The sequence below is a fragment of the Triticum dicoccoides genome, chromosome 6B (assembly GCF_002162155.2).
Source record: "Triticum dicoccoides isolate Atlit2015 ecotype Zavitan chromosome 6B, WEW_v2.0, whole genome shotgun sequence".
Classification (NCBI taxonomy): Eukaryota; Viridiplantae; Streptophyta; class Magnoliopsida; order Poales; family Poaceae; genus Triticum; species Triticum dicoccoides.
This window is the reverse complement of record NC_041391.1, coordinates 712,688,506-712,703,433: the sequence shown is the minus strand read 5'-3', so window position 1 is coordinate 712,703,433 and position 14,928 is coordinate 712,688,506. Positions and strand designations below refer to the sequence as shown.

The 14,928-nt window shown below is 44.8% G+C and overlaps 1 protein-coding gene across 1 annotated transcript; it reads left to right on the top strand.

Annotated features, from left to right (window-relative positions):
- Positions 1-3,617: 3,617 nt before the first annotated feature.
- On the top strand, positions 3,618-10,125 carry LOC119325262 (plant intracellular Ras-group-related LRR protein 6-like). The gene is made up of 21 exons (XM_037599001.1): positions 3,618-3,787; positions 4,488-4,551; positions 4,637-4,773; positions 4,870-4,956; positions 5,303-5,378; positions 5,523-5,597; positions 5,693-5,762; positions 5,848-5,925; positions 6,011-6,071; positions 6,172-6,250; positions 6,724-6,814; positions 7,098-7,158; positions 7,253-7,323; positions 7,430-7,503; positions 7,795-7,932; positions 8,044-8,148; positions 8,645-8,769; positions 8,854-8,950; positions 9,026-9,100; positions 9,543-9,598; positions 9,845-10,125. The coding sequence occupies exons 1-21, from the start codon at positions 3,723-3,725 to the stop codon at positions 9,918-9,920; spliced, it is 1,761 nt and encodes a 586-aa protein (XP_037454898.1). The 5' UTR covers positions 3,618-3,722; the 3' UTR covers positions 9,921-10,125.
- The last annotated feature ends 4,803 nt before the right edge of the window (positions 10,126-14,928 follow it).

Sequence of the window (14,928 nt, the reverse complement as noted above, 5' to 3'; positions counted from 1 at the left end):
GTTCGACCTCGTGCTCAAGCGGTCCAAAGACGGCGGTGGCCACTCCAAGGACGTGTGGCTGGAGTCAATAATGTATGCGAATGTGGACAACCGAGATGGACTATGAACTATGAAACACCGAAATATTCACATACCTATATATTGGTCAAAATATTTTATATATCTAGTTCTCTCTCTTGAAATAGGTTTTCGCTCCGCTTTATAAATAAAGCCACAACCACTTGCATACAAGAGTTTTAAGTGTAGGAAAACAGAAAATTATGCTGGAGCATCAGCACAAACAGGCACAAAAAAGGCATAAAAAGAAATAAAGAAAAAAGACCACCAAATGGCCATAGACTTAGGGCGCCTGCTGCGAGGAAAGTCCGCAAGCGGCATCATGCATCGTGTCCATCATCAATCCCAACTGCTCGTGGTCGCGCTGCCTAGACAACAGGTGTCAATGCTGCAAAAACGCCAGGAATTTGAAAATCAAGTCAGAAGCCCGTCCGAGAAAGAACCTCTCAATCACCATCTTATTATGCATGGTCCAAAGAGTCCAAGACAACGCCCAAATTTTAGTGAATTTAGTATATGTCTAGTTTTTTTTGCGGGTAAGTATATATATATATATCTAGCTGCGAACACTTGAATTCAAACGATAATTTAAATGATTTTAATATCTCACAAACTTTTGTCTGATTTTAGTCAATTTCAGGTGTGGTTTTCGATCCTTTCGGTCCAAACAAACCGAAAACGGGAAACTCAGCCGGGCCTAAACCTGCATGCTAAGGGTGCGTGGCTGCAGGTACGTACACTTAATTTGTCGCATGGTAGAGTGATCTAAACTATGTAACCGGCACAGCAATGGAGAAACATGAACCTGCCGGCGCATCCGCAAGAAGAGGAAAGATGCTGTCACACGGCCGTCATGGCGGTCATTTGCTTAATGTTAACTGCAGCATCTGTCTTATTTGTGTTATTCGTCGTCATGGACTTGTCGTTCTACTGTGTGAAGATCGACTCCGTGTCTGACCTGGACGCGAAGACGAGGGCCGGTTTACATGTAGAGTTCAATGTGACCATTCAGGTCGACGCCTCTTTCAACGCCATGCACAACGCGTGCCTCGAGCCCGGCACCTACGTGGATGTGTCGTACCGTGGTGTCACATTGGCCACCAGCGCGCCTATGACACAGCGGGTCTGCACCCCACCCCTCAAGGTGCGGAAGTACCAGGTCGTGGCGAGGGGCATGGCCGTGCCTAGCGCCATTTTGGACAGATTGATGGCGGATGTGTGGACGGTGCAGTTCGACCCCATACTACATGTACCGTGATTGATCCGTATTAGATCATTTGGGATGGTAGTTTTCTTTTTGAGTATTGGGATGGTGAGGCAGTACACTCGGTATCATTTGATATTAATGTGTTATCCTTTATTAGGAAAATTTGTGCTATAAAGTTGTCATGTGAATCGATTGGCTTAATAGTTATAGTTATCTTTCTGTCATTGCAAGAGAATCCTTCCTACCCTCGTAGAAAAGAAGACTGATCGAATGAACTACATGGTATACTTACAACTAATCGAGCAACTCACATTCATCTCGTTTTCGTTTTTATCTTGTTTTCGTTTTTAGAGTAAAACTAACCCCAGAACAACCTTGTATACGAGTATATGACCGATTTCACTTGAAGAAAACATAAAACCTATATAGTAGGATGATGTCCAACCTTATATACCTTGATGGTTGATTGATTTGACTTGTTGTAATGCTTCATCTTACTAGTTCGCTCTATTGAAAAAGGCAGTGCCTAGGAGGCGCTTAGGCACGCCTAGGCGCTAGGCGATGGCCAAACGCCTCGCCTAGGGCATACATGAAAGTCTAGGCAGGGCAAGCAAGGAATTGTCTACCCAAGTGAAGAATCATGCCATATTGCACTAGTATAGCAAACAAACCATATTCCAATGGGAGTGGTTGGAAATTAACTTATTTATTTGCCCTAAATTAATATCTACACACATATAATACTCGCAAATACATCCTGATAGTAAAACTATATTACCGCCTAGGCCGCGCCTAGGCCGCTTAAGCACCGCCTAGGCACTAGGTGAAGGCCAACCGCCTCGCTTACGCCTACCGCTTTTTCCAACCTTCGGTGGTTCAAGACTTGAAAAATGGCGCAATAAAGATATAGTCACCATTGCTATAAGCCGGAACTCATGGTGAAACCGCAAAAAAAAGCAATTAGAGACATTGCAGATGGGAGACACAATTTCGTGTAAAACATGTTGTCACCTCAAAAAGGGAATGATATTGTCCGACGTGCCTAGGAATTACGGCAGAGGCAAGTAGATTGGCCTTCTGAAGCTCCAAATCCCGTGGGACACACTCTCGTCCAAACAGAAGTAGGAGATCGCTGCCATTGTGGCCGACTAGCAGGCCGATAGACGGCCGAGCTCACCAGCGGCCAGTGTTGCGGATGGGCCAATGGAAGAGGCTACCGACAATGAGCCTGCGCCACCGTCCTCACCGAACCATGCCGACATCAGCACGGGGAGGCGTGTGCTCACTACACCAACATGGCGTTCGAATAACGTGAGGCCGCATTCCCGTAGGCACAGGCCGACCAGGCCTAGAAGCTCCACCTCCTCGACGAGCATCGGCGTGAAAGCGGAGGAGTAACTCGCCGTCGCCATGGACATCACGGTGGACGTGGACAAGCAGGAGGCGTTGCTCCTACCCTAACGCTCTGCCCGTGACATCCGCTTGCGGTCCCACGTTCGGCAGACGGAGTTAGAAACCGCCTTCAAGGAGATCGATGAGGTGATGGATGAAGTTTACGATAAGGACGAGGACGACATCGCTAGCTCCACGTAGGCCGTGCCACGACGACGAAGTCGGCACGTCCGCGGGCACCACATACAATGAGGAAGAGTAGACCATGGGGTATCGCCGGTGCTTGGGTCCCACGACGGCCTCTACTCTCCCCCTCCCGTGGAAGCTATGCTTGGCGGGCTGATCATCGTCGACCGATTAGTCGCTTGGCTTCGCGAAGGCGAAGGGTAGTCTACCCCTCCGGCTGCACTTCACTTCCTAAGGCTCACGGGTGTAGAATGAGCTTGTTGTCGGACATGGGGAAAACAAGACGTGGGAAACGAGCTTCGACGATCATCTGGACTAGGTTAGAATAGGGTCTAGTTCAAATATATCGAGAATGTAATGAATGTGCTCCGGTTTAGACGATAACCATCCGAGTTTATGTAAAAGTTATTCAAGTTTCAACAAAAATTGGTTGGTTTGTTCAAATTTGCTTATTTTCATTAAATTTCGTTCGAAATGTAACCGGACATTCATGACTACGGTTGGATGGCCGGCTTCCTCATCAGTGTCCACGAACGGATGCGGTGTCCGGCTTGAAGGTCAGAGATGCCTTAATATCATCATCATAGTATTTTTGTGTGCAATAGTCGGTGAGCTAAATCAAAGTTCATTCCACTCCATGTCTCCCCAACCAAACGCTGGAACGCATCGTGACCATTGAACGTGGGCGCAGGATCGGTGCGAGCGAATCGCACGGCCATAAGCAGAGGCGCCGTGGACCCTCTTGACTTTTGTTTGCCTCCCACAACCGCTCGCGGCTGGGCCTCGTGGGCTTTGCTGCCTGTTGCTCTGCCTCTGCTGCTGCAATGGCGATCTGAAGGCCGTCCTCCGCCGCCCGCCGCCCGCCGGAAGCTCGCCGGGAATGGAGCGGATCCTCAAGTCCGCCAGGGAGTCCGGCTCCCTCAACCTCTCCAACCGCTCCCTCAGGTACGGTCGAGTCCATTCAAATCAAATCCCCCATCATCCATCTGTTTGTTCGAAAGAGCCGGATCTCGATCCGTTCCACTTCGCCACTGGTCGTTCTTGGTCGCCGTCCACTTCGCCAGATTCAGATGCGACGCGGCTCATTCCACCAGTGTAAACGTGTGGGATTAATTCCTCGCCGGCTCGCGGAAGCCGCCGCAACCGACGCCGAAATGGTTGCGCAGCCTGACTCCCACTTGCGAGCTCCATTTTCGGCAGATTCCTTGTTCCTGCTACTGCAGTAGTATTTATTACCTTCAGTTTGATACTCCCTCCGTCCCAAAATTCTTGTCTTAGATTTATCTAAATACGGATGTATCAAGTCACATTTTAGTATTAGATACATCCGTATCTAGACAAATCTAAGACAAGAATTTTGGGACGGAGGGAGTAGAAACAGAGTTTGGCTGAAACTGTAGTTGTGCTTATTACTGATAGTGTGAAAAATGATCTTACATTTTGGGACGGAGGGAGTACGTTCTAACGTCACGGCGTTCTCAGAGACCGAATATGAATCGTGTATCGTCACCCATGTTCAGCCTATGGAGCTTGTTCATGGGTTTCCCCTGTTTCATACACTAGGTGTAATGTTTGTCCTGTCTTTTGCTGTATCCGTTATCGTCGCACTGACGGAACCTCTATATGTATTTTTTTCCTTCTTCAGCGAGGTGCCCGGGGAGGTGTACAACAACTTGGACACGGGCAGCTTGGACGACAAATGGTGGGAGGTAAGCTGCGTACTCGGTGCCTCTTATGTGCAAAAGCTATACTGTACAATGAGTTCAAGCTAACCATGCCTTGATTGAATTTCAGGGAGTGGACCTCCAGAAGCTCATACTGGCTCATAACAACCTGGAAGTGTTGAGAGAAGACCTTAGGAATCTTTCTTCTCTTGTCGTGTTAAACATAAGCCACAATCAGCTATCCTCTGTTCCTGCAGCCATTGGAGAGTATGTGGTGGATTATCCTATTCCTGTCATCTCAGTGCAGATGCAGACCCTTTATACTATTATTGTCTAACTTCATGACAATCCTATTCTGTGAAGCCTTCCGTTGTTAAAATCATTGGATGTCTCGTTCAATCAAATAAAACTTATACCCGACGAAGTTGGCTTGGCTACTGCTTTAGTCAAGTAAGTCCATTATGTACTCTTCCTTGTTCACTTTACATTTATTTACTTCCATCTATACCGTGCAGTTTGTGCCGTTGAAAATAACAACTTATCCACCATGTATTGTGATGCTGAAAGACTTATGGGCCCCCAGTCTAACTCTCTATACTCCAGATTTGTCCATTCTTTGGAATCACAATTACCTAAGAATCAACATTAATGCTGAATCTTGTCATTCAGTGGCATTAACTATAGGGCTCACAACAACAATTTTTGTGGGTTTTAAATGTTGCTGATTAGCACATAACCCAAAACTTTATCTGATATGTTAAATATTCTGTATTAATGCGCCACTGTTTTTGGGCAGGGTCGACTTCTCAAATAATTGCCTCACTGAGCTGCCAGCTAGCCTTGGCAGATGCATGAACTTGTCAGAACTCAAGGTAAACTGTAGTCAATGCATTTATTATTTTCACAATAGTTTTTTGGGGCTTCTATCAATCTGCAGTTGATCATTACTGAATTATATCACTTGATTCATTCTCTAGTCTGGACATACACAGACTAATATATTGCATTGTATGCAGGCATCAAACAACAACATATCCAGATTACCAGATGAATTTGCTGGTTGCTGCAAGCTAAGTAAATTTGATCTGGAGGTACAAAGTCCTGATTGAACTTAAAGTTGAATATTCGTTTTCTTGGGCTGCTTGACCTTTGTTCGCAAAAAACTTAAATTACTATAAAATGTCAGGGAAACAAGCTTGTGCTACTTCCAGAAAATATGTTCACATCATGGACACTGCTCACAGAGCTGAATGCTGGTATGCAACAATACCATAATACTATTGAATATAAATGTTAGTTCTAGTTTTTGTTTCCCTGAAACTACCATCTAAATACTGGCAGCGAAAAATCAACTTACGACCATTCCAGCTAGTATCGGAGCACTTTCAAAATTAGTTCGAATGGACCTGCACCAGAACAGTGAGTTAATCTTCCCTGTTATGTGTTGTCATGTGTATGAGCATCAGTTTATTAACAGTGACAGTTTTTAACCTTTTTATATCAGAGATAACTTCGATTCCTTCTTCCATAAAGGGATGCTCTTCTCTAGCTGAGTTCTACATGGGGTTAGTTATCTACCACGACTTCAGAATATAGTTGCGCTTTTCCTTATTGTGAACTATTTTTTATGATGTAAATTAACTCTGTTTCTTTGTACTGTTTCAGAAATAATTTATTGTCGACAATACCAGATGATATTGGCATGCTATCAAAATTAGGAACACTTGATCTTCACTCCAATCAGGTTTTATTCCATTCGTTACATGACAGAATTGTCAATATGGTCTTCTAATTTTTCCACTGCTTCACATTTATTTTGCATCATTCAACCAATTTTAGTTTGAGTTCCTTCTTCGCTCAGCTACTGATTATTTATAGTTGCATGTAGTGAATATAGTGCAGCAGTTATCTGTTCCATGATGCCAAATAATCTTTCCTCACAGTTTGGAAGCATAGACTTACCTGTATAGTCCTCGTTTTGATCTCTCATTAATTAGCTTACTTACTACATCTCCAAGGGAAATGTGGGAAGTTGTCATGATACGAATAACTAACATAAAGATTGATCTTAACTTAACGTTATGAGAGCATTGAGAACACTGAACATTCATGTGACCAAAAATGCAACTCTTGGTATCCAGTATGCTAGAATTGACGTAAAGTAAAGGTCATATTCTGTTGATCTTTTTTTAATAAACATGCTACTGTTTTTATCAGCTGAAGGAGTATCCTGTGGGAGCTTGCAAACTCAAGCTCAGTTTTCTTGATCTGTCAAACAACGCATTATCCGGCCTGCCAGCCGAACTAGGTAGGTTTTTGTGTTGTGCAGTGCTATCTCTTGTAGTACCATTCCTGCTGTTTGCCTTTTTGGTTAACAATGTGATCACTCATAAGGATACACTGCACCGCTATGATTTCTATGTGTGCATGTGCACGAAAACACTTGCGCGTTGGTGTCTTGTATATGTGTTGGATGATTTCTAATGCTCAATTCTTCCGTGTGTGTATGTAATAAGAGCCGAGTACATGGTGTGCTGCTCTCTCACCAAATACTATAGTTTTGGACACTAATGTATGCCTGCAATTTAAAGGTACAATGACAACCCTAAGAAAGCTTCTGCTTAGTGGAAATCCTATGAGGGCACTTCGTAGGTATGCTACAAGTCATGTACTCTTAACGTTGTAAAAACTGTCTGTTAGGCTTCTACATAGAGCTATCATCATATTAATCCATGTTGGTTTTCAGTTCTTTGGTTTCTGGACCAACATCAACATTGATGAAGTATCTGCGAAGCCGCCTTTCGTCTGATGTGGAAGGTAACTGAAAGTGCCGACTCATACATGTAACTGTAACATCATGCCTTTGCATTTAGAACTGCTTCAACATCAGTAAAAATCTGTATTAAACACATTTCTCCTGCAGCATCAGGGTCTAGAACCACCCCAACAAAAGATGACCAGATTTCTGCAGCAAGACGATTATCTGTATCTTCAAAGGTACTTAGCTTATTTTACTAGCATATTTGCAATACCAGAAGGTAGATCACCTTTTCCTATGAACTTTCTCACATGGATCTTGAACCATTCAAGGATCAAATTCAGAGCCATTGTGATAGAAGTAACCAACTCTCTGTTGTGTTTTATGTGATGTGTTCTTTTACATTGCCTATGAGTTTATTATATTTTTTAGAGTAGCTGAGAAACCCAAGTAGCTGAGTTCTGGTATAGTAAATGATCATTTGATTTTCTGACTGTAGCCCCTGATTTGATGTCAATTTATTTTGCTAGGAGTTGAATTTGAGTGGTCTTGGTGTGCCCAATGTACCCCCTGCAGCTTGGGAGACAAGTGATGTGGTGAAACTTGATCTTTCGAAGAACTTGATAGAAGATCTGCCAAATGAGTTGTCCCTGTGCTCATCACTTCAAGTGAGTTGTACCCTTATGTTATTAATGATGTTTAACTTAATTGCATGGTCTTTTTGTATATGAAGGTTTCAACTTAATTCATGTTCTTATCTTCCACTTCTTTTTTTGCAGGCTTTGATTCTGTCTAATAACAAGATAAAAAAGTGGCCTGGCATGGTTGTTTCCTCCCTTCCCAGTCTCACTTCCTTAAAGCTGGACAATAATCCTCTAGCAGAGGTAATATAATGATCTTGTCGTACTACGCTTACATTCTGTTTTATTATTAACGAATAGATGTCCAATGTCTATTTCTCTCTAATTTTGTTGAGAGTGAGTATCAGTCTTGCATAGTGTTGGTATTGAATTATTATGCCATAAAGTGAAAATAAATGAGATAACCAATTTTGGAAGTTGATCGATGTTTGTTGAACCTACAAGAGTTGTTGGCTCAACAATTAAAGCTATTCTATACTTCTACTCGTGTCTCATGTTATCAATCATTTGTCATTGGTTTGCAAAATTTCTTACGTTATTTCTATATAATACCCTTAACTTAACTGGAATACCATGTCAAATATCCGTGTAATGGCTGTTGTTTTTTCTTGGCAATTGGCAACACATAGCTTAAATACGACTAGAATTGTCTTATAGAACAAAATGGATAGGTGAGGAAGTAGTAACTTTGACATGGAAATCTACAATTGTGTTTTACATCAGTTAATTCTTTTTGCAGATATCGTCCATTGATCTTGAGTCTCTATCAAAACTTGAAGTTTTGGATTTAAGTGGCAATACATCCTCCTTGAGTGAACCTTCTGTGGTTTCTTCATTACCAAAACTGCAGGAACTCTATCTTAGGTTGGAAAATAGATGGAAAATATGCAAAGCATTTACGCTACGGAAACCATTTTATAGAACTTACTTTCTTTTATATATGAACAGGCGAATGAAACTTCAGGAATTTCCTATTGGGCTTGTACAATTAAAACATCTACGCATTCTGAACCTCAGTCAAAATAATCTCTCAACCATACCAGAGGTAACTATCAGGGTTTAAAGGTTTGTTTTCTGATTTTACAATCAGCACTTGATATGCATTTCTGCACTTAAACAGGGTATTAAGGATTTTACTGCTCTCATCGAGCTAGATCTTTCAGACAACAATATAACAAGGCTTCCAGCTGAGCTGGTATGTATGTTTTTACACTTACAATTAGTTACAAGTCAGAATATAGTTGCTTGCAGAAATCCTGAAAATACCATCATGTCTAAATTTTATACTCCCTCCTGCCCAAAATATAAGGCGCGGTTTGACTTTTCTGGTCTTCGTTACGGAACTTTGACTATAATTTTCATGTATTCTATGTCTATAAAATTAATGTACATACATATGAAATAAAATTGTTCTGCAAGACAAATACGATGATGTCATTTATACATGTTCAATCCATATACATTGATATATATTAGTGGTCAAAGTCGTGCATCAAAGACCGTAAAAAGTCAATCGCGCCTTATATTTTGGGAAGGAGGGAGTAACAAACAGTGGTCCCTACTCCTAAATTATTTATTTCTCTATCTCTCGCTGAAATGCTATAAACCTTTATTTTTTTTTGGATTTTTATGAGCAGGGTCTGCTTGAGCCTAGCCTGCAAGTGCTCAAACTTGATGGAAATCCCCTCAGGAGGTAAGCATCTATCCTCACGCTTTTTCTGTGATGGATCTATGTTGACACAAGATCCACGATTACACAACCTTGGCAGTCCTATATCTAATTTGTAGAGTCAACATGGAAAGAAAAAAAAGAGATCTCTCAATGACAACATATTATTGGTTCATAGTTGAACGCAAAATTTACATTTGAGGGGAGGGGGGAAAGGAAAGCTGTTGGGCAGGAAAAATATGACCAGCCTCGTTTTGCTTTCTTGTACAGCATAAGGCGGACTGTTCTGGAGCGAGGAACGAAAGCTGTTCTCAGCTATCTCAAAGAAAAGCTTCCATCCAACTGAATAATACCATCATCAAGTGCAAATTCTGGCTGGACTTATTCCCTTGGTTTCCCCCCTGCTGTGTTGAATAAGCTTCCTGTGGTTGTGTACTGAATTGACCGTGTGGTTGAAGTGTACTGAATTGACCGTGTGTGTGCGCGCACCAGAAATGTTTTAAAAATTATGTGATTTGTGTTTTATAATTCGATGGTGTTTGTTGGCTTCTTCTGTTGTGTTACAATTATATTGCTTTGCTGTTGATCATTTGGAGAAGTTACACGATCTTGAATCGTCTGAAATTTAAGTGAAACAAAAGATGAACCCAAACGAAAAGTTACATCAGCAAAATGTTTTACTCTCCATTGTTGGTGACATTCTCCTGCCGGGGCTGGGGCTAGGTCCTCTGGAAGAACGTACCCTGGTCCTGCTGGCGTGACCTTCTTCCTGGCCGCCATCTTTTTCCTTAACGCGCCCGCCATCGAAGCGGCCTCTTCCGCCGTTGCCAGCAGCTGTTCTACTGCCGCCGGGAGCCGTTTGGCCGTCTCAACCTCTGCCTGCGATAGAGTTGTCCAACTTTGCTGATCGGCCGCAAGGGCTGCCAACTCTTTCGTGGCCGTCGCCACCAGCTCCTTTGCCTTCGCCACCAGCTGCTCCGCCTGGTCCATGGGGGATCGTTAGGACTCCAATTAGTTACTTGGCCTAAGAGATTGATTGATTCGGATGCGTACCTTTCGATGCAGCTATAGATCGATAGGAGAAAGCTTTTATAGACTGGCCGATTTGGAGCTTGCTTTGGAATTCGAGCATTACTTTCCAAAAGAAAAATGTCTGCTGCCATGGTATATTCCGTGACTTTTGGAATATGAATAATTGCTGCCATGGTATGTTCGAGGAAGTACTAAATCAGACCAATCTTTGCTATATGTGGTAACATTTTTATGGAATGAATCAATGACGTTCAATCTCTCATTAATCTCCACATTCCAAATCTACACAAATCATTCACATCACTTTAGAAATATTACAGAAAGGAATATCAGACACAAATATTACGTATCATCAAATATTCCAAAAAGAATATTACGAAAGGAATCAATCAATCACATCGAAAATATCTTCCATGACCGCACATAAATCCCTACCCAGATGAACACTAAATCACAGTCAACCCCCACTCCACTCCACTTCTCTCCGTTCACTCCCCTCCGATCCATGGCGAGCGACATCAGCAGCGCAACGTTGGCCGATGGATCCGATGACGAGTGGGAGTTGCTGCGTGCGCGACATGGAGCCGGATGACGGGGAAGAGCTTGCCGTCTACGTCCCACAGATAGGCGATATTGAGGCCCCGGCAGGCCTTGGCCCTAAGCTGTCGTCCCTCGCGCCTAGGCCCAGAGTCGGCCCTGCCGTCAACGAGTTGCACGTGTGCTAGCTGTAGGAAAATATCGATCTAACTGGCCAAGTACTGCCTAGTTGCGTGTGTGTTAGCCGTAGAGTGTTCTCACATTTGTTCGCATCCTACTCGGAGGTGGATGGTGTGTGCCGGGGGAAACCCTTGCCTGGCTTTGGCCAGACCCATAGTGGCAGCGCCCGTGGGCGTCATCCCCGTTTTGAAAGCGTCGTCGTGGCTGCTCCCAATCCTCTGTGTCGCTCCGGGTGAAAATCTTGATCCTTTGAACCGGGCGATGGCGGCGCTCCAGCGTCGTGTCCTTCTTGTAGCCACCGCCTTGGAGCTCATCATTCGTTGGCATTCAGCTTCATCTCTTGGCAGTGGCTTGTTCACAGTTGAGGGCTCCATCGCATCCATTAGCGATGCTCATTGTCCTTTTTTTGTTTGCTTGGAGTCGTTTGGGGGTAGTGTTGCTGATCATCAACGCCTTTCTATATTGCCTTGGGTGTGTTGTATGTTTCGGTTGTATGATGGTCGCTGTTTTATATATAAAACGGGGCAAAAAGCCTTTTTTGGTAGTACTCCTATATGAACGTAACTACGTGAAGAATCATTGAAGTTACTTGAGCCTGCGTACATGTGTCTAGCCGAAAAGCAAAGTAAAGACTGCGTGATGTGCATCTCACGGTGGAAAGAACTCATCATGGCAGCGACTTTCTATTGCGCCTAAAGCAAACACAGCCGGTCGCGCATGTCGCCAAGGTCGGCCAGCGCCGTTGCACATGAGTGCTCCCGCAGAGGTGAAGTAGTTGACATAGTCGGCATCCATTATCGGCGAGATGTTCGGCCACCACACGCCGAAGGCCAGCCAGTTCATCGAGCTTGAGTTGGACATGATCGGGAGGGAGTTCTGCTTGCATGGTAGGTGCAATAAGCTCTAGCAAAGCGATCGGGCACATCACATGTCTTTCTGTGTTGGGCTATGATGGATTCCACAATGTTGGCGGACGGAGCAAGAAGTTGCAGTAGTCTGCCTCTCGTCTGGCGGAGCTTGCCACCCACCTCACAAAGTGCCTCGTCAATGAAAACCGCCGCACCAATCGTTGTTTTCCATCTACGCCCATGTCGCGCTTCTGGTGTCCGACGTCAGGGGGCATCCTGGACTGGACAAGATCCTTCATCTCCTCAACAAGCTTCTGCGACGAGCTTGCAGAATCCATCTCACACATGGAGGACAATGCGCTCCAGGACCTGCCGGGATCCTGCGGACCGAGCATCGTGTTTGCATGCATCATGTGGAACGACCAAATGCGGTCGCTGAAGCCGGCTTACCATGAGGCCCCCTCTGGCATGTATAGATCGGAGACACGCTCCATTCTGTAGATTTTAAAGGGAACACGACTAAAGCATCAGACCTCGATGTCTGTGTCCTAAGAGATAATGCGGAACCTCATCAAGGACGTCACCTCCCCCCGATCCTTTCCCCATCTATCGACGGCGTGCTCGCCATGCCTTATACTCGGAATTGAAAGGTAAGTAGGACCTGCGAACGAGAGGACATACCATCCCACCATCTCAATGGAAACGTAGTCGATGCACCCTTCGTATACAAATGTGATCGTCGTGCACGACGGGTTCAAGGTGCTAATGGATGGGTAACTTCAAGGAACACTAACAATATCCTTTGTGCATCTTCCTATACCAAACACATATAATGGCCTGCAGAGTCTCGTCTACGAGATAACCTCCCATTCGGGCTTCATGCAGATCTCATGCCATCGAGCAATGGAACCTCGGTGACTTTGGGGTTTCCAAGTTAAACACGCCACTTGAGAGTATCACAAAAGGTGAGCATTATAATTTCAAGGGATGAAGAATTACCTTGTTAATTTATTCTTAGATGAAGGGGGTATGTTCACAGAGAGCAGACCCGTGCAGCTCACCATTGTGGGATTTATCATGTTTGGACGCGTTGTGATCAGGTGAACACCGAGGACAACGTTGACGAGGGCGGGAAGGAGTATATGTGGCTTAACAAGTGATGTGCCTTTTTGAAATAGAGGATGTTGGATCTCAAGGTCTTTAGCCATGTGATAACTTGTTTCTCCCATTGCAACACATGAGCATGTTTTCCTTTATACTAAAAAGGAGAGGGTTTCATAGGGTCATGCCAATCTCAAGGAGAAGTAGCCGCACCGTAATGCAACATCAACTTGTAGGTAAGGCCTCTTTGGCCGACGAGACCAGATTGTTCAACACTTTGGCATTTCATGCACCCCATATGTTCCATAGGATTAGCAACAAAATGACGGGCTTGATTGAGTTGTGGAGATCATTTTGCAACGGGGTGTTCTAGAAATCTCCAATGATGAAGAAGCGAGAGGTTGAATAGCAAGAGAACGCTACACCAGGCGGGAAGCTAGGCGATCACGGTCTTCAAGTTCGTTGCATAATGCATGGCATGGGCACGTAGTTTGGTATGTTGAATTGATTTCTTACTAGATATGTGCATACAGTCTCGACAACATAAACCGGCACCATCCACATGAACAACAGATTGGTTAAGTGGCCATCATCTGTGGAAGGTGAAGAGAGTCCCCACCCGCGAACCAACCTGTGGTTGGATGGTTAGAGGGACTGTGGTATCCACAGCCCACCAGGGTTCAAATCCTGGTGCTCGCATTTATTCCTGGATTTATTTCAGGATTTTTGATGATGCGCATTCAGTGAGAGGAGACGTTCCCATCGACGACGAGGTGCCTATATGCCGGCTCAATTTTTCGGAGGTGCTCATAGGGGTAGGGTGTGTGTGTGTGCGTTCATAGGGGTGAGTGTATGCGCGTGTATATGAGCGCTTGCTTCTGTAATGTGTTCAAAAAAAAAAGAGAGTCCCCACCCTCTCGCTCTTGTGATGCTCTAGGAGCGGCACAAGGGTGCCCCGGAACCCTAGACTTCGCCCCCTCATCTAACCCACCACATCACCAATGCCGGGGATCCTGTGGCGCTGGCGGCATGGGGCTGCTCTCTGCCGTGGCGTGGAAATCACAACACATGGGTTGGGTCGAGCCCTGCGGTGGTCTTCCCCAGATTTGCGACGTCCCTAAGCAGCACGACTGCTCCATCGGGGTGCAGTGGGGCGTCCTTTGAGGGGCTGTCGTGGCCGAGCGGTGTAGAGCTCCCCGGACGGTGTGCCCCCATGGTGTGTGGTTGTGCACCTTCTGCCCGCACGCCGAAGGGTATCTCCGACTTCTCGTTAGGCTCTGTGGTAGCGTGGAGGTGGGCTTAAGTGAACCTGGATCTTAGAGGTCATTCCTCCAGATCTGGCTTTTATGGGTCCATAGGGACGATGGGCCCGTGTGGGTTCTTTCTATTGGATGGTTGTTCATGGCTAAGGTTTTGTCGTGAGGATGTATAGTGGTCTAACCGTTCTCAAGGCTCTTGCGGTCAGTGGCTCTGCAAGTTGAAAGCTCTGCCTTTGGCTGATGGTGTTTAGGCGGCGGTGATATCGTGGACACCACTTTCTTATTTAATATGTCATCGAGTGTGGTGCCCGACTGCCTGTCGTGCCTGTAGGAAAACTGAGAGGGAAAATTTAGATGTCCTTGGATTGGACGATGGTATTGATTCTACGTTATTACC

Coding starts and splice junctions, on each gene's coding strand:
- LOC119325262 (XM_037599001.1), top strand. CDS start 3,723: ATGGAGCGGATCCTCAAGTCCGCCAGGGAGTCCGGCTCCCTCAACCTC. Junction 5,598..5,692: donor TAAGTAAATTTGATCTGGAG/GTACAAAGTCCT, acceptor ATAAAATGTCAG/GGAAACAAGCTTGTGCTACT. Junction 6,815..7,097: donor CGGCCTGCCAGCCGAACTAG/GTAGGTTTTTGT, acceptor TGCAATTTAAAG/GTACAATGACAACCCTAAGA.